This window comes from Falco rusticolus, chromosome 7 (assembly GCF_015220075.1).
Source record: "Falco rusticolus isolate bFalRus1 chromosome 7, bFalRus1.pri, whole genome shotgun sequence".
NCBI lineage: Eukaryota > Metazoa > Chordata > Aves > Falconiformes > Falconidae > Falco > Falco rusticolus.
The window spans coordinates 17,518,097-17,543,576 of NC_051193.1; the positions used below are offsets into that span (position 1 = coordinate 17,518,097).

Genomic DNA, 25,480 nt, shown 5'->3' on the forward strand with positions numbered 1-25,480 from the left:
ACTTAGATAAAAACTTTATTGTATTCTTTGTTGGTATGCAATGTGGCAGATTTGAAGCATCAGTTTAAGTTGAGACAGAATATTAAGTAATTGCCACAGGCTAATAATTACAATAGGGTTTGAATAATAAACCATTCATTCATCTGGTTCTTAACTATAAATCTAATTAATGGAGTATTTACAGGTTGTATTCATTTCAGCCGGACATAATAAATATGGTGGTATGTAATTATTTTCGCAATGAGGTACAAAAAATTGCAAAATATTAATTTTACCACTGTAAGAGATTTTGTTCTAGAAATGTTCCATTTATAAGTTGTACTTATAAAGCATCGTATCCCAAGATTGCATTACTAACAATAATACAAGGACTGCAGAAAGTGAAAGCTACGACCAATAAGCTGTAAATAAATATTACTAAAAATTGTTAAATACTTCTACGTGCAGCTTTTTATTCAAGGTATCCTTAATATATTTATGAAGTAAATAACTGAATTAAAAGTTGCTTTCAGGTATTACCAGAAAGTCCAGAGTTTTGTGTATTTTTATACAGGAAACATAATTTACTAGCTGAAAACTTAGGATTTTGTATGGCATTTCTGCTACCTCCCAAGATTAAAGGGGATAATAGTATACCTGTGGTTTTATGCATGTACATATACTTGATGAAACTTTTACACTTAGATTATGTGTGTACTTTGTATGTAGAATGGTTTTATATAGGATCATTCTGGTTGTATTTCTGTACTTCTTCATGTGCCAGAGTTTTAAGTATACTTCAGTACATGTAAGGCTGAATGCGGAGTTACGCACACTATTAAATCAGCCAGCATTTGAAAAAACACCCGTTGTATTCTGTACAGGAGAATTTACTCACTGCATGCGCAATAATAATCCATTCTGCTATTTGAATGCCAGTAAACAAATGACCGAGTCCTACTGTCTAGGTATTAATTGGGAACATACAAAACTATTTTCCTGAAAAACAGTGATATGCTGCTTATTATATGGAGCATCTTTAAATAATCGTGGAATGAAAATAGTTATGAATCCATTTAGCAGATTCATTGCCAAAAATTATCAGCTGTTGGTGAAGGCTCTGCTGAAAGAAAGCTGTTCAACTGTTTCTCTGGGTCATGTCAGACTGATAAATAAAAGGTTGGTTGAAACATGGCCCTCCCAAGCAGGAAATAGTATCTCACAGTTATCCTTGTGGCCACTGACACTCCTGCTTGCTCTCACGATGCGCTGTGTGTGTTGTTTCTGTGAGCAGGGTTTCTCAATAAGCCTGTTTTACTCTTATCTGTGAAGCAGAGGGGCTGCCTTCCAAGCAGGAGGGCTGTGGCTATTGCAGCGAATACTGCATTCAGAAGCAGTGGCAGGAGGAAACAGCAACGGGTGAAGTTACCAGCACATAAGCCCAGGATGATTACTGTTCTCTCACGTTGATGTTGTATTTGAGCGGGAGTAGGACACTGACTCCCATTTTGCTATTACAGAGGAGAAATAAAGCCGAGCTGCAGAATGAATTAGTAGTTAACACCATGATTGCTCTTAGCTGTTAGCACAAGTTGTAGGAGGGGAGAAAAAAACAGAGAGGGAGGGAAAAAGAAACAACCCCCCCAAAAAAAACCCAAACAAAAAACCGTTTAATGCTGCCTAGGGAATACGGTGGAATTTAGAACAGATACCGTTGCGGACTAACAGCATGCCTCATTGCACTTGAGTTGAATCACTGAGAAGCAGCCTCATGTTGTATTGTACCGTTTTTAAGGCTGAAGGAAGAATGGCAAAATAGTAATGGAGTTACGTACAGTATTTCTGCATAAATGGAAAATAATATAAAGGTGGTGGTATGTAATTTGTATTTTATTTTTAAGAAGAATTTAATCCAGGTATGTATCCTCTTTGTATTTTTGTATGTAGTCTACATACATTTTTCTGTTTCCTTTGTTTCCTTTCCTTATTTTCATTCTGAATGTACCTCCTGCTGTTCTAGCTAATGCAATGCATTGATTTGTAATTGATTTGCTTTCTAATGCTATAATGCTGATGAAACTGTCTGGTCTTGTAGACTTAAGAATCAACACTTCATTAAAAAGTATGGGGGGTTATTTTGTAACGTTGGTAAGTTCATGGTATGAGTAAGACAATATAGTATTTGATTTTGCAATGAGTTGGAACATTTTAATTGATATAAAAAGGTAAATAATTTATATACATGAATACATGGTGAAAATATAGTGTTTTGCTTATATTTGCCGGTACTTTTTCCTAGTCCACAGTAGGATTAGTAATAAATTGAGCTTTACAGATGCTTATGTATTTCTGGGTCTTGATTAATCTTCAAGATGAACACCCTGCAGCGTTCTTTTGAAGAGGCAGCTTGCTTAGAATACATGCTTGATTCTGTTCCTCAGCTAAACCTATGTGTTAGAATACCCTCTCTCATGTACCTCCCCCAATCCACAGCCTAAACCCCCCCCATAGTTATTTAATACTTTTTTTATCATTGCTTTTACGTTCAAGAAGATAACATTAGTGTTTTGCCCTCTGCAATTCCAGAGGCCAAGTAATAGTAGCTGAAACTAATTTCTTACTGTGAGATTGATGGTTCATTTTGCTTTAAGAGGGAGAATTATGCAGATATAAAAACTGACTGTATTAATTAACCTCCAACTTTCTGTAGTCACCTGGATCCTATTGCATTTTTTGTCTTACTGTTTTCTTTCAGTTGACTACTGATCATGTATAATAATTGAAAAAGAACATAAAGCTATGTGCCCTTAGGAAAAGGACACTAATAGTTCTGTTACAATGAGCATGTCTAGGAAAAATTTTAAAAACATTTAAGAAATTAAAAATAAAGCTCACCTGAATGTTCAGTAGTCCTGAAATATCTTAAACAATTCTGTTGCATTTCTAATTTGAATGCAGCCCAGTTTAAAGTAAATATTTTTTTAATAACATGTTGATACAAAAAGAGTTAATATCAGTTCCAGCATCTTAATACTGATGTTAACCCTTGGCTGACAGGAATTCTTGTCCCTTAAAAGCATTCATTAGTATAACATTATTTAACTACTTACTGATGTCAAAATAAACTCTGATAGTAGTTGTAGTTATTTTGTAGTTATTTTTCTCAGAGGAGGTGATACACTGCTTGTTTCCTGAATGAAGCTGTTGATTATGTAAATAGATACCTTTATTGTATGTAATACACAACTATGATCTGGCAATTGAAAATGTAAGGTTACTTGACACATTTGAGTGTTCTAAAAATCAGTGCTAATTCTTACCATATAAATCAACATACTGAGAAAAGCATTGAGAAAATGCTATGCTGTTGAGTTTAAAAGCATTAAAAATGAGAAGCAATATTTAAGGTTAAAACATCTTTTGTTCATCAGAAATTACTTTTGTAAAGGATATTATGATAGAAAATATGGTTATCTGTCATCTTGTAGACCTTTCGTATAGAAAGAAGTCATAATGTCAGTTAAATGAGTTTTTTTCAGTGGAATTTACACAACCTGAAAAAGAGTTGTATAAAGGTTTTCTGCCACTATACCATTTGCTTGATTCTGCAGTGATGTCAGCACAACATTATCTTAATGACTGTATATTGCTGTGGAAATACTCAGGAAATCATAGGTGAAGTACTGGGTATTCCAGAATATTATCAAGGAGGAAAAGACTGATAGCTCAGAATGTCTCCCAGTTCACTAAAGTACCAAGAAGGACCGAAAATTCCCAATTTTCTTTTGACTGTAGTGTTGTGAAAAATCTGGGAAGAATGAAGTAGTATACAAGATTCTGCCTTGAGACCATTACAGTAAAACAGAAGCTCAGAAGCATAAAAATTCTTTGGCACCTAAGAAGGTTCTTGTACAGGTTTTGTTTTTCTCATCTGTGTCATTCAATTAGGTTGATAGCTCTAAAGCCGAGGTTTTTACTTTCTTGGGGAAATCTTAAGTATCACTCCATAGCTGTCGGTATATCGAAGCAAAGAAAGCAGAAATTTTTTTCGTATAAAATTTCTGCAGCAAAACTAGAACTAAGTTTAATATCTACTGTTCTTATCAATGAACATCATTTCAGGTGGTTAGCAAGCATGGCTCTGTGTGTGCCACTCATCCTAATGTATGTCGCTGTCAGCAGTAGTTGTAGTGGTTTGTGCTTCTGGCATTTTTCAAATCTAAATGTCACAGATGGTTGCTACCATTTACTGAATAAAAGACCTTTATAAAAAACTGTCCATTTCATACTATTGTGTTCTAAAAATTTAATAGAATTATTAGTTTAACTATATTTTAGAAAATATTTAAAAACTTTTTGTGGTGGAAGAATGGAATCCAGAGAATTCACAAGTAATATTTTGCCCATTGAATGTTGTTCCCTTAATCTAGATGTCTCATAGAGAATTTCTGTAAGTAGTTTAAAAAAAGACACACACACACACACACCCATCCCCAAACCAACCACACAAGAAAACCACAGCTCTCTAACATAATCTGTGTTATATAGAGTGATGTAGTGCACACCTGGTCACAGATTCCATGGCACGGTCTCTGTCCAAAAGAGATCTAATTCAGGGCAGAGAATTGCCCATCCCAAGGCTCAGGCCAGTACAATTAGAGGATTAAAGTTCCATACTTTGTAGAAAATGGAGGGATATGTTTTTATTATTATTTATTTTCTGATGGAATTATTATAGAGATTGTTCAAAGTTGCTGGAAAGTTTGAAATGTTAGTATTACATCAAACTTTGAGTGTACACTCAGTATATTGTAAATATGTCTTCTGCATGTGTGCTATACTTCAGTGTAAATTTAAATCACTTGGGCTCTCAGGGTATAATGCTCTGAAGAAACTATTAAAAACACAGAAAAAATTAAGGACAGAGCCGAGATTTGGTCAAATGCATGCTGATGCTTTCTATTTTTTAAAGGCATTAAATAGGTTCTGATTATTCTGTACTCTATACAGTAATTTTGTTATATATTTCTGGTAATCTGACATAATAGCATGCATGTAATAGTCTTGTTCATGCTTAGAAGCTAATATGCCTGGTACTGACTTAGTAATACAATTATCCCCATATTGTTAGCAAATAACTTTTCCCTCTCCAGGTTTTCCATTCCTTTTGTAGCCTGCATTTAAATAAGAATGGACTGTTAAGTGGAGTTATCTCTGAATCTTAGCAGCTTTTGAAGTGAGAGCACTGACTAAAAGTAAGTTTATGTAGGACAGCATATATCATATATACAGCTGTAAAAGGCTGGGGAAAGGACTCTCAGTTTCTGTTGCCACCTTCTTTATACATGACAGTCTCTTTTTTTCTTCTTTTCACCTAAAAAGTTGAGGAAACAACTAGAAATATTAAAGAAAAAAAGTTAGTACGTTTAGCCAAGTAACATTCAAGCTGTGTTCCAAATCACCTAAAGTCTCTTAATCCTTCTATGCATTAACATATTCAACAACACTATACTAAGCTATTTACTACTCTCCAAATGGTGCACACCTTAAATTTAGGAATCCGTTCAATATGTTTTTAGCATGTAAATAATAATCTACTATATTTGGCAAATATCTTCCTTTTGGGTAGAGTTCTAGTCAAGGCCACTGTTCTTTAAGGACAAATGGTTCACATAAAATTTTCATATTTGTAATATAAATACCATACTACACATTTGTGTCTAAAGAAACAAAGTGTTCTAAATGTCTTCAACAATTTTATTAGTAGTTCATAAATAATTAATTGGCAACTTCAGCATCACAGTTGCTGTAACAAGACTTTTCAGAGAGAAATGTGAATATTATAAATAGACACAAAGGCGCAAAGAATAGGGTAACCAAAAAGGTAAGAAAAATTATTGCAATACAAAGGTGTTCATTTTCTTAAACTCATGTATTTCTTCAACGGTAATTGAGAAAAAAACATCTTTGATTCTGAAAAAAAAACCAAAACCAAAACACTCTTTTCCCAAAGTTTTCATAGCAGTAGGGAAGCGGTGAGGAAAACTTTTCTCTCCAAAATAATTACTCATCCTAGCTAGCTGGAAATTTACATTTTCTTCTAACCTGTCTTGAAGACAATGTGTTTCTGTGTATCACAAAATAGTTTGATTACAAATAAATGTTAAACCACTAGGTTAATTCACTGATACACAAAGTTCTATATATGGTTTCTGTTTCAGATGCTGTTCTAAATCATAATGAGCCAAAGTCAGTCTCAAGCATGTGCTGCTTGCATCTGTTGTTATCCTTAAAATCAATTGTTGTATGCTGAAAGAACAGATAAGTAACAGCTATAAATGACAAGTCTTGCAATGTGACTGTTAAATATTTAGATTGGATTCCATAGTGCATTTGATGAGCATGTGCACAAGCTCTTCAGGACAGTAATAGTCCTTGTGAGTTAAAAAATAAGCATATTATAGTCTCCTGCAATGGGTTTGAAAAAGCAGTTTGGTGGTTTGTTGTTGGTAACATTTCCCATAAATAGAAAAGCAGCGTTTTTAATGGTGGTTAGATACTTTAATAGCAGGATCCATAAAGAAATATCACCAGATAAACAAGCGGATACAGTGATCTTTCAAAATGGTATTGACAGACATCAGGAATAGCTTTCTAGCCAATCTGCTGGTGAAAAACTGAGGAATTCCTGGAGCAATGAGTAATTATCTAAAAGAGAAAGCAGAACTGCTTTCTCGCAGTTATCCCTGTCTTTGCTAGGGTCTGCAGGCAGGTCATCTGTGTGGCATGTGCAATGTTGAGTATCACTTTACCTTGAGAAACTCACCAATAACACAGATGAAAAATGCCATTATTTAAGAATATAAGGAGAACTTAAGAAGAATATAAAGGAATTATTCCAAATTAAGTTCTTTTGAATTAGATCATCTGAGATGATTGTCATTATAATGCTACTGTTACAGTAAACTAACGAAGCAATCTGGAGTATACACAGTTACGCTTGTCTAAAGAAAGGTAGCATCAGTTTTGCCCAGCAGATATACACCAATGGTAAGTACAGTTATGTCAGGATAACCTTATTCCCAGGCAATCATAAGTCTAATAAAAGATCATACTTGAGAAACCTGTAGATCCAAGTTCTAGTTATTTTGTTAGTGATTCTTTATGTTCCTGATGGTAAGAGAACCTCTCAGCCTCAGTTTCTGCTGCTGCAGGGTGGATTGTTTATATTTTGTTTGTCATGTGCGATTGATTCATTTCTGTGACGCATTCTCCATATCACAGATAGATGTTGCTGCCTATAAGGCAGTAGTGACTACTTTGGTAGTAATGTAGAGCATTATTGCTGCAGAAAAAGACTTTGGTTTTGTTTTGTTTTCCCCTACTGTCTTGGTGTCGTGAACACAAACTGTCGTATATTCTTTTTATAGAAGGAGACTGCACTTCAGTGTCATCACCTTCCCTGTCCCCTTCCAATACACACAGGGCCTTTGTAGTTGATTAAGTGTGGAGGTTAAACAAGGCTGTGGTTCTGCCTATTTCTTGCTTTTTTGAGGGGACAGCTCTAATGGCGAGGGCTGCTATTCTATGGCTTCATTTACTGGGATCTGAACAGAAGGTCAGCAGTGATCCAGCTATTATTTTTAAATACTGGAATTATTAATTTTAAAATGATTCAATTTTTATTTCTTTGTAAAAATAGAGGGCTGGATTTGATAAAATGAAAAAAAAAATTGGAATCTATGAGGGTCTAGTATTCAGACATGTAACTAAAATATACTGCTTGCGTTACTTAAAGCTATCATTCTTAAACCTGCCCACTCTAAGCACCTTCTACCTGACACATTAGTTTTAGGCTTGGGAATAAGATCCTTTGTGCACGATGCTTCCAACTGACAAGTTTTATTTTGACAATGCTTTATCAACATTTTTCTTGAAATCAGTCCAAATTGACTGTTCACTGTCAAGCTGATTGACAGAAGTCTATATTCAGATTTTCTATGGGTAAAATGTTGAAGGAGGTGTCATTGTGTCCTTTCTTTACAGAAGGAACCAATTTCTTTTATTTCTAATCTCACAATCCATAAGTTTCCAGTTTCCTGCTCTATAATCATCTAGCGTAGTCTATATTTTACTGCTGTAACATTTCAGCTTGATTCCTTGTGCTTAGAATGGGTTAACTTATTTGTCTTCAACTTTATCATATAAATTGATTTAGATCGATAAACAAGCAAAGTGAAAATAAAAAATGAGGTCATGGTGGTTTACTGGGAGACCTGGTTAAATCACTGAATGACAACTCCCAGCTCATTCAAATAAGTGACTTAGTCCTATGTGCTTCTCAAAAGACTGTTCCTTATTTCCTGGAGTTTTAACCTACACTGATTTAAAATGGTAAGAACAACCCTATGCAAATCTTTGCAAAAAGAAATGGACGAGACCTGTAGTGACTCCAACTTGATTCCATGTGTAGAGATATACAATTTTCAAAAATGAGTATTTGACAGAGCAATGGTAGGCTGTAAACTGATGAACAGATCACATGACTAATACAGCTGAGATGGACTGGAACTCGCATGAGAGAACATAAATCTGCTCCATTTAGCAGATCTCTGTACAACTTTTCATTTACTGTGGCCTTGTCAGAAAGTGAGTTTACATAAATTGAGTGCTGAATTTGCAGCTATTTATAATACTTACAGTTACCTCTGATAAAAGGCATAGGTTAGGCACTGGATAAAACATATATATGGCTGGCTATGAAATCAAGATTGTTCTACAGAGAAGAATTAAATCTTATTTAAAATTAATGGAAATGTTCCAGGTTCCAATTATAACTTCATTATTTCTTGATATTTTGTAGGCTGAGCCAGTAAATAAACCTTCTAGCTTGTTTATACATTGTTGGTTTGAAGTCTTTTCAATGAGAAGAATGCCTGAGTCATCTGAGTGAAGTTTATATAAGAGGGCACTTAAAAAGCTGTGGTTGTGTGGGCAGAGGAGGCAGGCAGTCACACTTCAACTTCTTGTTCAATAAATGGTTCAATAAACACTCAGTGTTAAGGGCTGAATGGTTAACAAGTGTTTCTACATCTAGAAACATCCCTTTGATATTGAAAAGTGCCCCAGGATGGTTCCACCTTCTTCTAATATGTGGATGCAAGGCAGCCTTGGGTCTAGTGAAAGCTTTGTAATAGTCTGAGAAATGCCATTTGCATGCCTTGAAAATTGCATGCAGTCTTGTTGAGCATTCTTCCAAACATTGCTTGCTCTTAATTCACTCTTAATACTCTGATTTCAGACATAAGCCTGGAAGAAAAACAAGTCATGAGCTATGTTGTTGTATCTGTGTTGAAAATGTGATTTGTGTTCCACAGTATTTCATCTTTTATAAAATAACAGGCAGCAACTTTGGGAAGGATGAAGTATGTTGTCTATTCTTGTTCTGCTCGCTCTTGGGCTGCATCTCAATTTTGTTAACACTAGGAAAGAAGTAAGTCCCATTTATATTCTCTGTTCTAAGTAACAGTAACCAACCAGGGGTTTACCAGCTTTTGTTGGCCTCTCTTCAACATACTGAATTTTGCTGCTGCAGTATAAATCAGTAGTTAGTGTTTATTATTGACCATAACATGAGTATAATAGTAAGGTCAGTGAAGACAAACTCTGTAACAAAAAGAGCAGATCTTGAGGTGTGTGAGTGGAACATTATGTTTCACACAGTGCCATACTGTTTTCAGACAAGGACAGTTCATATCCTTTACTCCTCTTAAGACACACAGAGCAAATTTTAACCCTTCATATATCCTGTATCTAAACAAACTTCTTATGCTGCCAAAGAATTTTTAGCTGGTTTAGAAACTGAAATGGCCATTTTAAGAGCTGCTACTTTGTTGGATTTTTCTGAGCTATTTGTCTTGGTTTTATTCTGCGGCTATGAGACAGAAAGGTGAATGATATGCTGTACAAAAAAAATACTTTCATATTTTTAAAATGCATTGACTACATTTCTATGGAGTACAAACTTTTGTTTTATGGTATAGAAGCTTCCAGATGACTCATGAAATCTTTTCTCACTCTTCTGTATTTTAGATCAAATTGCTTTCCCATTGTAATGGCACCGGTTTTTGTCCTGAGACTTGTAAATCATATTTGTTTCTCCCTCTTTCTCTCATTTTGTGTAGAGTGTTTTTTCTGTGACCAGAATGATGTAAAATTTTGTAACCTGGATGAGAATGTTCCATCAATTGTCATTATGATTTTCTGGGTTGGTTTGGGTTTTTTTTTTTCCTTCTTTTTAAAGAAGAGAAACCAAGAAGGTACGCCCACTTCAAGTCCTGGCTTACCATAACACGTGTTAAAGTCTACTATATAATGAAAGCATCTATTTCTCAAATCATAGTCATATGTATAATTCAGTCTCAATATAGAACAGTACTTCGTGAATGCAGTACTTATTTGTTGCACAGAATCCTGCCTTGCTCCAAAAGTTGAACCAAGAGAGACCTTTCTACTTCTATTTTACTAGCTAGTAACACCTTGTTCCCCTGGGTTTTTTTTACCACTGCTGTATATTATATGGATCTACATTGAAATGTTGTTACTCCGAAAGAAAGCAGACAGCATTAATACCAAATATCTCAAAGTCAGACAATTAAACCGGACAAAGAAGCCTGTAAATAAGTATAGCTTATTCATTTATGTTGAAAATATTTGCCTATAGCAGCTTTTAGCTTTAATTGTTAATTGAAAATTCTGTTCAGACAATTTATGGGGAAAGTATAAATAAATACTTAACTCCTCTGTGATTCCATTGTAACCCAGTTAAAACAAAATGAGTATTATTGAATGATAAGTTTGGCAGCCATTGTAATGTCATTCCCTCCTTTTTAGACACTTCAAGAAACCATGTGCAGCAGAGTGAGATTTTTCAAGACATACAAAACACCTTCAGGATTTGGTTTCGGACAAGCAGATGTGTGATTTATTTTTTTTTTATTTTTTTCTGTCAAATGCTACCAGTAGCTTATATGTCTACAGTATCTGTTGACGAGATATTTACTGATGACCCTTTTGGAGATACAAATACTTGTTTGGATCAAAGATTGCGTTTTATGGAAACGGCTTAATATAAACTACAACCCATGGTTTCTGCCTTCTTAAAGAGCCTGACCTCATCTTACATATATAAGATTTGCAAAGGAATGTTCACAAAGAAATCGGGAAATAGTACAAAGAGGAAAGAGAGTTGTCAGAGCAAAAAGGAACAAGACTTAACTCAGATTGGACAAACAAAGAATCCAAAATTTTCAAATACTTTAAAAAGCACTGTTAAAAAAATTGCCAAGTGTCCCTCTGCTCGCAACTTATCAACTGAAGAAGAGGAAAGTAATAGAGAATTTTCACTTTCTCCAACTTTCAGTTACAGAGTTGCCATAGCCAATGGACTGCAAAAGCATATTTTGGTAACAAACAGTAATAATGAAGATATAGTTCCAGATCTGTCTTCTAATGATAGTTCATATTCTGAGTCATTAAGCGAGGTAAAAAGTAATAGCAAGAAAAACGAATACTTATCACACACGATGCCTGTGAGACGCAACAGAAAAAGCTTAAGCAGCCTTGCACCATCTGATGGAAGCTCAGATGGAGAACGCACTTTACACACCCTGAAGCTGGGAGCTTTAAGAAAACTAAGGAAATGGAAGAAGAGCCAAGAATGTGTCTCATCAGACTCAGAACTAAGTACATGGAAGAAAACATGGGGCTTAAGAAGTAAATCTCTAGACAGAACTGGCCGTCACCAGAAATCAAATACTCTTGAACCTGGTTTTAGTTCGACAGGTTGTATTAGTCAAACCCATGATGTTATGGAAATGATCTTTAAAGAGCTTCAGGGTATAAGTCAGATTGAAACAGAACTCTCTGAATTAAGAGGGCATGTTAATGCTCTGAAACAATCAATTGATGAAATTTCTAGTAGTGTAGAAGTTGTACAAAATGAAATTGAACAATTGCGAACTGGATTTGTACAGTCCCGAAGAGAAACTCGGGACATACATGACTACATTAAGCAGATAGGCCACCCAGGAAACAAAGCAAGTCTTAGGTTTCTAAATGTGCCGGAAGAGAGGCTTGAAAGAACTGAAAGCATAGTTTACAAAATATTGATAGATAAAATGGGGTTCTCAGAGGCAGAAAGCACTATTAAAATTGAGTTTGCCCAAAGACTGGGGCAACAAAGAGACTGTCCAAATGCAAAGCCACGACCTATTCTTGTTTACTTTGAGTCATCACAACAGAGAGACTTACTTTTAAAAAAGTCATATAAACTTAAGGGAACTGGCATTGGAATTTCTACAGATATATTTTCCCATGAAATGAAAGAAAAAAAAGAAAGAGGACTACCTTCCTCTCAGACATACGAGAGTATGGATATGAAGCTTTTAACTGTGGAGACAAAAACTAAAATGCACGACTGGGAGTCACCTGACAGTGATAAAGACTTGGAATCGGACATAAATAAGAACAGTTATGCAAAGATATCTAAATCAGCACTTCAAATAAAAACAAGCACTACAAAGGGGAGTATTGAGTCCCCAGATACTAAAGACCTTAATAAAACTGCTGACAATAGCACCTGTTCAAACATTAGAAATTACGGGAATCAGTCACCGGAATTTGACAACATGGAAAAGCAATCAAAGACCTATTATTCAGACATGACTCCTCTATGGCATTTACAGAATGATTTTGCAACACCAAAACTTAGCCGTTCCGAGTCAGATTTCTCAAAATTGTGTCAGTCTTACTCTGAGGATTTTTCAGAAAACCAGTATTTTAGCAGAACAAATGGCAGTTCACTCTTGTCTTCCTCTGATCGAGAACTTTGGCAGCGAAGGCAAGATGATTCTACAAACTGGTATGGCAGTTCCCAGGAACAGACTTTTGTCCAAGATATGCAACAGTATCCACAGCAAAATAAAGTGGAGAACATAGAAACTGTTGATAGTGGAGTAAGCAATGGAATAATATGTGCATCTGGAGACAGAAGCCACTATGGTGATTCTCAGCTTTCTTTACATGATCTTTCTTCCTGGAAAGACTGGAATCGGTTGCAACAAGGGGCAGATCTGGGCCTGGACTCATCGACACAGGAAGTTTTTGTGTATGATATGAGCAGCCCTTCAGATCAACAGACATCAGATTTTGGAAAGTGCCAGAGTTCTGACCTCCAGTACGATACTGAAAGCTATGATTTTACCCTTGACGGTACTTCTCCATCATGTCCAGGCCTTGATAGCGAATCACAAAGTCAGTGGACTGGTCAATATGATGATTATCAGGAAACAAATTCTATTTCCCCTTATCAGAATCAAAACCGATTGCCTATGATGTACCGAAGTCAGAGTGAACTACCGAGTGATGACTCAGAAGAAACAGCCCCTAAGTCATGGCATAGCCGATTAAGCATAGATCTTTCTGATAAGACTTTCAGCTTTCCTAAATTTGGATCTACACTTCAGCGTGCTAAGTCAGCTTTAGAAGTGGTCTGGAATAAAAGTACCCAAAGTTTAAGTGGGTATGAAGACAGTGGATCATCTTTCATGGGAAGGTTTAGAACTTTATCTCAGTCTACTGCAAATGAATCCAGTACAACACTTGATTCTGATGTTTACGCCGAGCCTTATTGCTACAAAGTGGACTATGAGGAAGACTTAATTGAACCACCTGGTGAGAATGAAACAGACTATGTAGAAGTAATGGAACAAGTACTTGCTAAACTAGAAAACAGAACTAATAGTAGTGAAACTAGTGAGCAGGTCCAAGAATACGAACTGGGGCAGCCTTCGTATGAAACTCCGTATGCAATACTACCAGAGGAGCAATATGACGCACAGTTTGATGGTGTGGTCAGTGAAGCGATATTGGAGGTTGAAAGTGACATAGCTGCTGACATAGAAGTAAGGGAAGATGAAAATCAGAATGTCCCAGAGATGCTTGCTGAAATGCCAAAGAAAAAAAGAATACGACCTTCATTTAAGGAAGCTGCTTTAAAAGCATACAGGAAACAAATGAGTGATCTGGAAGAGAAAATCCTTGCTGGAGGTAATAGTATCTTAATGTCATCTTTTAAGTAAAACATTATTCTTACTCTACTTAGATGTTAATTTCTGTGTGGTACTTGATCTGCTTCCATTCAATTTGGTGACAAAAAAATCTGCTTTTGTCTGGTTTTGTTTATAGGGTGAAATAATTCCGTGGAAGCCAAAAGGTTAACATTTCACAAGTTTGTTTTGAGGGAATTTCTTAATATGTTTAATCAAACGTGTTTTTTAAGCACTTGTATTGCTTTGAGTTTCAGTAATTTGAAAATTAAATTTCACAAGTTTTAAATCTTATAACAAGAACTACTGTACTGTACAAATACAGTACACTGTAATTGATTTTCTTATAGCTTTGTAAATGTACTTTACAAGAGTAATCTGGAGTGTTCAGGTATTACAGTGCATTAACAGTTTTCAAGGTATGGTTTGTTCTGTATTCATACTGATGAGCAGCATTCTGCATCCTGTGTGCAACCTGTAACTTGTGAGAGTGCAAGTCTGAATTGACTTGAATTCTGTCCTTAGTCATACTCCCAGTAAGCCCTCAAACAAGTAGTCAGTCCCCCAAAAAAGGGAAGAGAAGGGTGTGGAGGAAAGAAAAAGAAGATGTTAATAGTAGCATACGTGTATGAAGAGGTGGTAGAAAGGAACTTAAACCATAGAAGGTGCTGACACAGATTTATTCATGATCTTTATCTTCCATGTTAACAGACTTTAAAGCAGATAGTCATATACATAACTTTAATACCTCTAGTAATTAATGGAGATTTTCAATATTAACATACATTGTAATGCTAATGTTAAAATATTGCATGTGCTGCATTTAATTGGGAGCACCTAATTACCATTGTCACCTTGACTGAATCTTTGCTTTCTTTATCTACCTTGAAAAAATTATAATCTGATACATTAATTTTAAAAATGAAGAATTGTGCCTTTAGCCAGTGTCTTTAGTAATAATAAGCATCCAAAGCTTGAGCTACTATAAAGTTTCTTTTGTACACAACTACTTTTACATTAAACGTATAGTCAAGTTGAAAGTATGTTACATAGCAATTGAATATTGCTGACATGAAAGTTTATTTTTAAAGTCTATTTTTACATTTCAAACAATGGTATTAGATTATAGATTTGCATTTTGCAGATATTTTTCTGAAGTACTGTATTAGACACTAGATGGTGTATGTGTGAAGAAACAGGTAGCAATAGCTAGTATTTTCATGCCTTTTCCCATGTCTTTGTGAGGCATGGGAGAGGGGCACCACAGTCATTTGACATAGTTATCATTGTACAAATAGGAATATAAAGGTCTGAGAACCTATTAAATAGAGCACACAGGGAAGACCCAAAATAGTGAAACTTAAATTGGTTCCACTATTTAAAGTCTGTGCATTTGTGTATATTACTAGATAACATAGCCCGTTGTAACATCAAAGTTAGTTCTCATTTTCTATCTCATGTGATCAGTTCTATCAATTAAATGTATTTGTTCTTTTTTAAACCCAGCAGGTTAAAGACCTCTTTCAGTCTCTTGGTTTTTTTCTTCTGAATTACTGAAGCATTTCTAGTACTATATTTACAGAGAAGCCAACTGACACCAAGGCCAGTTTATGGAAGTGTGTTATTGTGTGTGGTCTATGGGACATAAAGCGTTTGCATGGTTATAAGACATCATACTAGGACTTCAGTTTTTGTTTCTACTGAAATAAAGGTGAAGGGAATACAGCAAGAGGTTAAAGGGAATTTACAGATGTACTGCTATGACAACACTACTTCTCAGATTATTCTGAAAACAGTGTGCATTGCCTCTTGAGTAGCAGTTGTGTTTTCTCTTTGTACTTAGTTTTCCACACCAAAAGAGAGGACATGTTTCAATCAGGGATTCTGACTCAGCAGTCACAAACTGGTTTGTTGCAAATGTATCTTCAAGTCCCGTAGCATACCTGGCAATACTTATTAACAGAACAGTGTTTCATTTTTTGTATCTAATGGATTAATATGATATTTTACCTTTTAATGTCTGCAGAACTTGCAAGATCTGATTCCTAGCTGAGTTAGTCTACTCAAAGAATGTGTTAGCTGAAAAACTGCTGCAGACTGACATGCAGTATTACTGTAGCCAAATCTTTCTTGATTTTACTTTCAGTGAGCTAGAAGACTGATACTATAGAAAGTATATTTACAAATAATGGAGTCCATAGATGAAATCTTAGTTCTTGCAGATATTTGGACATGGTCCCAATTAATCTGCTGTAGGTGACCCTGCCTGAACAGGGTGGTTAGATAAGATGGCCTCCAGAGGTCCCTTCCAGCCACAAGTGTTCTGTGATAAGGAAATACATTCTTTTAATACTTTGTATGCAGTCTTTGAAGAATGAAGTTGTCTTAATGTCAGTTTGTCCTCTAAGACAAAACATGCTTAACTTCTATTTATTACTTGAATTGCACGTCAATTTTGATTTAGTATAGGAAAAAACATTTTGTAAATCAGTTCTTAAAGGAGTTCTATAAAACACAAAAAATGTACAGTTTGTAGCCTCTCAGTTTTCACAGCCTGCCCCCTCTTCTTTACCTGCGGATTCATGAATGTCCAATTTATTACTTAAGCAAATAGTAGTATGGAGTATTATACCTTCCTTTTAATATTTACACAGGCAGTAATAACTTTAAAGCAGAGTGACTAATAGCTGATCTAGGGTTTAAATTACTTTTATGGTTTTGTTTGATTTTTTAACTCTCTTACACCTTTAACTCATTCACAGTCAACTTCTGATTTCTTATTTGGGGATGGAAAAATACTAGTTGCAGATCAGGTTTGTTGAATTGATCGTTACATAACCAAAATATAACCTGTTGTTTAATGAGTTGTTTCATCTCTCCATGTAGGCAGGAGCAGGTAGATAGCAATCTGGCCAGCCAGAGATATAGCTTGATAATACGCTAGTGTTATTTCTCCAGTTTATTACAAATGAAAAGTTTAGAGTCCTATTATTTTCATTCTGGTAACATTTGAGGTAAGGTCATTGAAACTTTGGTACATAAATAATTTATTAGTGTACAAGAGCCCTGTTGAATAGTCCTATTCTTTGGCCCTACCTGGAGAGAAAAAATACACTATGAGCTGATTGCTTATGTATTATTTATTACAGTGTGTTTTTGGAGATATACTGGAGTGAAAGTAATAAGGTATATGGATGAGAGGAGGCATTAGTGGTACATAAGTAATTCTCGGATTTGAAGTTCCATAAGAACGTAGAGGAATTGTGATGATGCATGTATATTAATGGAAGGATTGATGGCTCTTTAGAAAAATATCAAAGAAATGCTAGCAAGTGGTTTTTTTCTTTGCACACTAATCTAGAACAACTCTTACCCTTTTGTTTATTGTTCCAGTCCTCACTTGTTATTTTTAGCTTCCTTTTTCTCTAGTGGCTTCTTTCATTCCATGCCTATCTTGTTGTCTTTGACTTAGAATAAGCATCATTCTCTCTCCTGATGAAACTCGCTCTGGATAAACTTCCAGAGTTTCATGCAGTATTCTGAATTGCTTTTCATAATAATATAGTCTTATTGTATGAATGGTAGTTTACAAGCAATAGCTTCTTGAGCTAGTTGATGAAGATCTTACTGATCATTTGGTGATTGGTCAGATTTTAAAAAGCCTTTGGTCTGAAATTTCTGCCACAGAGTAACCTGTAGATTGTTTATGGTGTCAGGATGGGTGAACTTATCATACTGTATACATACATACAGGTACAAAAGAAATTCTTTACTGTGGGGGTGGTGAGATGCTGGAACAGGTTGCCCAGAGCAGCTGTGGATGCCCCATCCCTGGATGTGTTCAAGGCCAGGCTGGATGGGGCTGTGAGCAGCCTGGTCTAGTGGAAAATGTCCTTGCCTGTGGCAGGGGGGTGGAACTAAGAAGATCTTTAAGGTCCTTTCCAACCCAAACCATTCTGTGATTTTTATGAAGTCAGATTACAGGGGCCAGAGATGGGGGTTGCCTCTTTAACAGTCGATAAAAGCGTGTTTTCTATTGTTTGACAGGAAGGACTTGCATTACATCTAGTAGTGTGTGACTGAAGAACAGAACTTAAAGTATCAGTATAGTACAGCCTTATTTTGTGCGTGCCTGAAGGAGGAAGTGTGATGCTAACATTCGAAACCAAAAGAAATCAGTAATGTATTACCGCACTCCCCTTGCAGTGTGGTCATTTGCTTCCACATTAAGCAAAGCTGTCAGCAAAATAAGTATATTACTAATGCATATTTCAAACTCTGTCTATTCCAACTTACCTCTTTTGAAACAAGTATATATTTTCTTATTTTGACAGCTTTTCTAGCCTTTTTGTAATAACTGTTTGCTGGAACTGCCTGAGTCAGCTGCATTTTCCCAAAGGATATAGGCTTTAGAAGTTAATCTAACCCTTGTGGTTAGGTTGTGGTACTCGGACTTTTGTTTCCTTTATGTCTTACCTCCACCATGTTTCTTTTTAATGCACCTGTGTAGGTGCACAGTTACTAGTAACTAATAGTTATAGCTAGTAGCATTGTACCAGTTTTGTTGTGGGAATATAATTTTTTGTAGTTGGACTTGATATGATAGGTGCTGTGGCCCAGATGAAAATCAAGTGCTCTGGTATTATTTAATAAATAATTCGGTCATTTTATAGCCATTCAGGTGGAAACAGGATAAATAAAAACATTACCTTGGTCACAGCAATTGCCTGCTTGGTGGTGGTGAGACTGATGGGGAAATAAGAAACCTGTTAGAAAGATAAATTGCTTTTAAATATTGAAGAGTTCTCCTACATCTGATTTACATTGGTTGTGTTAGGAAGTGGACTTTCAGGGAGAACCATTGTTTGTAGAAAGAGAAATGAAAAGTAGACATATATCCCATCTTATTTCTTAATTGCTTGAGGTAAGTATGTTGGCTGATTAAAATATAGTGAATTGGTTTTGGGTTTGCAGGTGTTTTTCCTTAAAAGTAAAGTTCCTTCTCAGGCTGCTGGTGCAGTTTGGGTGAGGGAAGGATGTCTAGTCAGATGGCAGAATTCTAGTTTAGTGTATAAAATACTACAGCAATTATTAAAAATAGAACATGTATATTAGCAGGTCAGCCTGGCATAATACATGCAAATTCCTTCATTGGCAGTAGTAACAGCTAATGCCAGTCAGTCTTGTTCATACCATAGTATAAAAGAGGTTGTTGGTGACAGTCATCTTTTTCCCCTTTTTTATCAATCTGCTGTTGTCATAACAAAAGTATGTTTGTCTTGTGGGGAATTCTTTGAAATCTGTAAGACCTCCACTGTTACCATTACCACTTTATTTCTTCAAGTATTTTGTTGTTAAAAAATTCTAAATACAAACTTCAGTTTATACTTATCCTTTGGTGAAAAATGGTTTTGGGGCACTATTGAAAGCTTAGACATAGATATTGAAAGCTGTCTTGAACTAATGCAGCTTTAAGTTGATATCATTTTTACCTGCGTTATATGGCTTTAGGTGTACTGCACTGTAAACACTCATCAGAACCCCCCACTGGAAGGCTTAAAGCGAAGTTGTGGGTACACTGTGTTTCCTTTCAGTTTAGCATCACTTTGTACAAAATAATGAAACTTTTTTTTTTTTAAATATTATCCCTTTCAGATGCTAACCTGCGCTAAATGGCATTTCCCATCTTTCTAATCTCAGGTATAATCTAATGGGAAAAAGTTAATGGATGAGTATACAGCAATTAGTCTTTGCGTAACTGTGAAAGAATAGCCCAGAAAGGAACACTTCTAGTTAATAGAAGTTACCAGTAATACCAAGCTCCAAAATTTTCTTCTCTGCTTCTAAGTATAGAAACCACAGTATTTAATATAGAAGGTGTTTGTACTCTACCATATCCCTAAAAGTTTGTTACTGTTTTTTTCTAACGTGGAGTGACAGAAGACTGCATTAATATAAGAGCTGATTGTGTGTTTTGTGTGGCTGATATAGTTGATCTGCAATGTTTAAAAAAAAAAATATATTCATCTAATGTATGAGGTACTGAGAGCTGGATTTGAGGACATAATACTTTTCATATTTGAATCATCTATTGCTCTTTTCTTCATATGTAAATATTGTAAACAGATAGATTATAGAGACTTTTCATCAGTGTAAATTCTATTCCATATTCACATCAGAAGACGGTGCCAATGGAACAGACATGTTGTATAAACAAGCTGGGGAAAAAGTGGATACCCTTACTATACACTTGAATATGTATGTGGTACTGAGGAAACAAGATTTATTGCAAGATAAGGCATCTGTTTTGGTGCTGCATTGGGCATGACAATGAACTCAATGAACTACAGAATGTAATAATCCAGTTTTTCCAACTGTCTGTTGTGTTGGGTTTTTTTTTGGTGGGGGTGGGGGCAGGTAAGAAGCTGAAGTGGCAGGAAACTAATGATGTGGGTAGGAATTGATAAATACAATATATTCCTGCACTCAACTATCTTAGCTAAAATTCTAGAAAATCCTTTTTCTTTTATATATATTGTGAGTGTGTGCGCACTCTGGAAATCTTCCAGTAATATTACAGGAAATAAAAGTGTCCTAAATAGTTATTAACTGCTCCATCAGTTCAGTCAAGATATGCTGCAGGTGAACTAAATATAATGATTTGACAGAGTCCTTGCCTCGTGTACTTCTTTCATGCACGCAAGAGTATATGCGGGTTTTTTTCTTGCCACTGGTTTCACTCTGGAGTCAGGCCTAAGTCTTTATACTCTTCTGTTCCCACTTCTTTTCTATCCTTTGATGGGGAAAATGGATATCAGAGATTTTAAGACAGTAAATGGCAGTCTGTTCAGCTCAAGATTAGTAGAAGTATAGAAAGGTTGCCTTAGAAAAATTATGCAAAGAAATCTAATCAGTCAGTGATAAAGGTGATACATCCATCTTTTGTCTGTGGAAGTGAGTAGTTATATTCACCATCTACTCTAAAGTTAGGACATCATAAAAGGATGAATTTGCTGCTACTACATGTTCAGTCCATCAAAAGAGGGATTACAGTAAGGAAGATTATATTGAGAGTAATGATCATAATCTTAGAGACTACCCATCCAAATAAAACCAAACCCTTATTAACAAGAAGTTACAGATTTTTTCCCAAGGTCTGTTAAAAAAATAATCCATGTTTTAGAAACCGTAAGTGAAAGAATTCTTTAAAAAATGGTTTAGTATGGCTTTCAGAAAACATAATAGTGTTCTTATAGTTGTTTGTGTTTTAATTCTGTAGTTACAGGCTTCTGTTTATCAGAAAATCTTAGGTTGTAATACTGCGTCTCTGAAAAAAGGATCGTAACAAAATAAATTGAAGATCAACAGTTTAATTTAGCATAGTAACTCCTACTGAATCAGTGTGCATTACATCAGGAAAATGTGTGTCACGTATACACTTGCATAACCATCTGGGAATAAAAAAAAATCAACTATTGTTATCAGATGCCCTTTTGCTGGAATACCTATACCTATTCTTTGACCATAAAAACCTTCAAAACCCCACCCCCTACCTTCTTAATCAGTAAGGTTTAGCAGAAGTCATCCATATTTTGGCTGTTTATTAAAAACAAACAAACAAAACCCCAAAACAAACCACCCCAAACCACTTCTGTTTAGAAAATTACTTCCTTTTTTAAGAAAAGTAATTAATTACAACTGCTAGTTTTCTTTATAAAAAGTACTAGTCTACTCCTTACAAGAACAGGAGACTATTCAACACTATTTTCACTGAGTTTAGAATTAATGTAGATTGATTAATACTCATGCAGTTTGCCTGCCATTTTTGTGCTTAAACAGATGTAAAATAAATTTGCTAGTTCTGAGAGAAACCAGAGCGGGAATGTTAGTTCCAAGGACTGACTTACACTGGTTCTGCTGTGGAAATGAACACAAACCGATATTTTATCACCAAGATTAAGAAATATTTTCTATTTTCATTTGTAAAACATTTAAGCTTTTCCTTTATATCATTGCATTTTAGAAGCAGAAATAACTCTGCATCATTTTGTAATGCAGCTTCAGGATAAAAGGAAACTTGTTAAAGCAGCTGGCTGAAAAAATACCTAGATACGCATTTAAAAAATGTAGTAACAAAGAAAACATGAGTTCATAAATATGTTCAAATCTTCCTCTGATCTATTAGGGAAGTAGAATATGACAGTGAAGTGTAAAACTAAAGAGATTCCCTCTTTTGCTGCTAAAGCAAGCTTCTGACTGCTTTCATGGGACTAGTGCCAGACTTTCTCTTCATGCACATTTTTCAGGTGATCAATGGAGCACCTACACAGGTGTCTCCCTGGGACTTTAAATGGGAGAAAATATCTGAAATCTCTCCAGTTCCTGCTGATGCAAAATTATTGTTTACAGTGATGAAACTTTGTCAACCGTGAGATTTGCCTCCTTGATCAGTAGAGAGTATTCTTAAGACAGCTTGCATGATCAGATGTTTTGGTAAACCTGAAAACAAAGGCAGGATTGATTGATACATAAATTCTAGCAAAACACAGATGCATACGTACAGATGCCCACACTCTTACATTGTTTAATACATACCATTTTTGTAAGACAGTTTTCTTCTGCACTTGTCTGATGTAAAGCTTACTCCACTGAAAATTTAGTAATTTTCAGTTAAAACCTATGTAAAGAGTGGGTTTTCCAGATAGCCCATGCCTTCTAATTGTGCTGCTGATAGAGCTGTTTAACAACATCCTTGATGCTATGATAAAGAATATGGTGTTATAAAAAGATACAGGTTGACTCGAAAAAAAAAAAGAAAACACTGCTGAACACAGAAAAGCCTGTAATGTGTTGTCACTAAACAAGTAGTGGTAAAGAGCAAGCTGCTGACTGATATGCTGGTAGTTTCTCTGGAGCTGGCTACTGAAACTAGTTGGGCTTGTTTATGTTACATTAGAGTCTGAGAGATGTGATGTGGCAAAACATCTTTTTGACTCTGATTTTTCTCCTTGAGAAATTGAGTTTCTTGATCAGAGGCGAAACAGCAGCGGGTAATTTGTCACTGCCAGCACAGATACACAAACTATGTGTAGGTGTAGGTATCATCAGGGTAATTGCAGCCTCACCAAAGGAATTCCTGTCCATCAGCTACATATATACCAAGATGGAAAAAGGAGAGACATGATGAACTTACCGAGTGTAAAATAAACCAGAAGAGAAGAATATGTATAAAATGAATGACTAAGAACTTAAGCAGTTTTTAATCTTAACCTGTAGGTCTTCCTGTTCCATTTATCATGAACAGACTAGAGCTAATGCTTCTCTGCCTCCATGAGGCAGGGAAAATACTGCAAACAAAGTAGTGAAATTTTGTTTGGGAACTTTAAAAGCCATGTTTGTTGAAATTTTCTTTTATAAAAAAATCAAAGCAGAGGACAAAGAGACATACCTTTTCCCATTAACTGTAAAAAGAGATTGTGGAATCAAAAGGATTTATGCATACCCATGAGGCAGAAAAATCCAATAGAACCCAAACTTGTGCTTTGAATTCCAGTGTACCAGTCTGTAGCTCTTAACATCTGTGAGTCTCATTGGTTTATGCCTAATTATTCCAACATTACTTTCAAGCAGAGCTGAAACAGTGTGTAATTTGATGTTGTTTCTACCTGCAGCATAAAAGCTAACAGTGGGAAAAATAAATGCTTTTTAAATGTTTTGTTAAGGTCAGTCTCCTTTTTGAGAATTATCTTAAGACTTTTTTTAGGTGCTTCAGTTAAAAGGTGATTAATTACAGAACACAGTGTGCTGAGCTTTACAGTATTCATGACATGAATGCTACCTGTATATTTTGTAATTGTGACTAAGCATATGTTCTTGCCCGTTTTTTTGTTTTTGATTTTTGACATCTAATATGTAACCAACATCATTAGCCATGGAGAAAAGGAAAGCATTACTCTGTTCTACTCTAATGCATTTGAATCACTGTCACCGCCTTCCTCCTCAGTTTAGTCTCTCAATAAGACAAAAAAACCCTAATCCTTTCAGTCTGTCCTCACAAATTGTTTTGTGAACCTCTGCTTACTCTGGCTTTTATCATCCTCTTGCTATTCAATTTGTTTACTTTTAGTGTGATTCCAAAAACTGGAAAAACAACTTCAGCTGAAGTTAACAGGTGCTTATAGAGCTGACTGTCTCACATGACACATACTAATACTTTCCAGAATGACAGTAGCCTTTTTAGCACTAATATTACATCAACCATCAACAATTATTTCAATTTCAAATATGCTATATGCCTTGTACTGCTGTCTAATCACTTTTTTGCCTTTTTCCTTTTCTGTTCCAAACATAGAAACAGTTTTTACAGTAATGCTGAGGCAGGAAAGTGAGTTCAATAATATGTGAAGAACATTCTGAAATCTAACTCCATCCTTTCAAGTGTTCCCAATCCATTCCAGATTTGTGTCTTCTGCAGACTCTATGAAATTCTCTACATCTAGCTTGGTGAGAACATTGGCTAAAATAGACCTGTACGATATTGGTTGACACCCAACACGATACTTCCATCAAAAGAATTACTCCCAAATACTGCAATACAACTGTACAGTATTTTCTACCAATTTCACCTCTACTATATTTAACTTGCTTACATAGGGTATGTCAGGAAAAACAAATTTCAAAAATCATATTAGTGTTGTGGTATTTAATGTCTTTTTCTTCTCTCGTATCAGTTAAGCTGCTTTGCTTATTGATAGAAGAAAATCTGATTTCTTTGTCTTATCTCAGTAAACAACATTGGCTGATGTCATCTTATTATTCTGTATGTGATTATACATTGACTCATTTTTTCTTTCACTACTGTAAGTCTTGAAATTAGTCTGGCTTATCTCAATTTTTTAGTCTCCTAGTTTGAATTTTTTGAAGATAGTTTTTAAATTGTTTGAGACTATTTTAGATAGTTCCTTAAATACTGGCTAGGAAGTGGATGCAACTCCACAGGAGAAGAAACAACTTCATAATAACAGCAGCTATAAATGTCATAGCCTGTGACATATGTGACTGTTCCCCAGATGTTATGTTCTGCTCCTTTGTTCTTGATCTTAGGTGTATATATTGTCTTGGTCTTTAACAGTAGGATGTTTATATAATTTATAGGGTTGCCGCCATTAGCATTTTATTTTACAGCAGGGATACTCTTTTGAAGCAGATCTCTCAGTCTTCCGAATTCACCACATTTACTTTGACCACTGGAATGCCTGAGTGTGATCTAGGTATTTTACTGATGCAGACTAGCCAGATGTTGCTCTCCACAATCACCCCTGACATGCTCAGCAACTAATGGGCTTTCAGTACACAGGACATGAAGTAAATACCCCCAAAACCTTTGTGGTGTG

General features: G+C 35.4%; 1 protein-coding gene across 5 annotated transcripts in view; it reads left to right on the forward strand.

Moving 5' to 3' along the window:
• Positions 1 to 25,480, forward strand: part of UNC13C (unc-13 homolog C) — a 234,202-nt gene that overhangs the window by 44,740 nt on the left and 163,982 nt on the right. For 2 of the 5 annotated variants that reach the window (XM_037395051.1, XM_037395052.1), the window contains exons 1-2: positions 1,302 to 1,895; positions 10,873 to 14,088. The exons of 1 other annotated variant lie outside the window; for it this stretch is intronic. In XM_037395051.1, coding sequence (XP_037250948.1) covers positions 11,124 to 14,088 — 2,965 coding nt within the window. In that variant the 5' untranslated portion in view covers positions 1,302 to 1,895; positions 10,873 to 11,123. Of the gene's footprint in view, positions 1 to 1,301; positions 1,896 to 10,872; positions 14,089 to 25,480 lie in introns of those variants that run through there. 2 more of the 5 variants (XM_037395053.1, XM_037395054.1) reach the window with 1 other exon arrangement.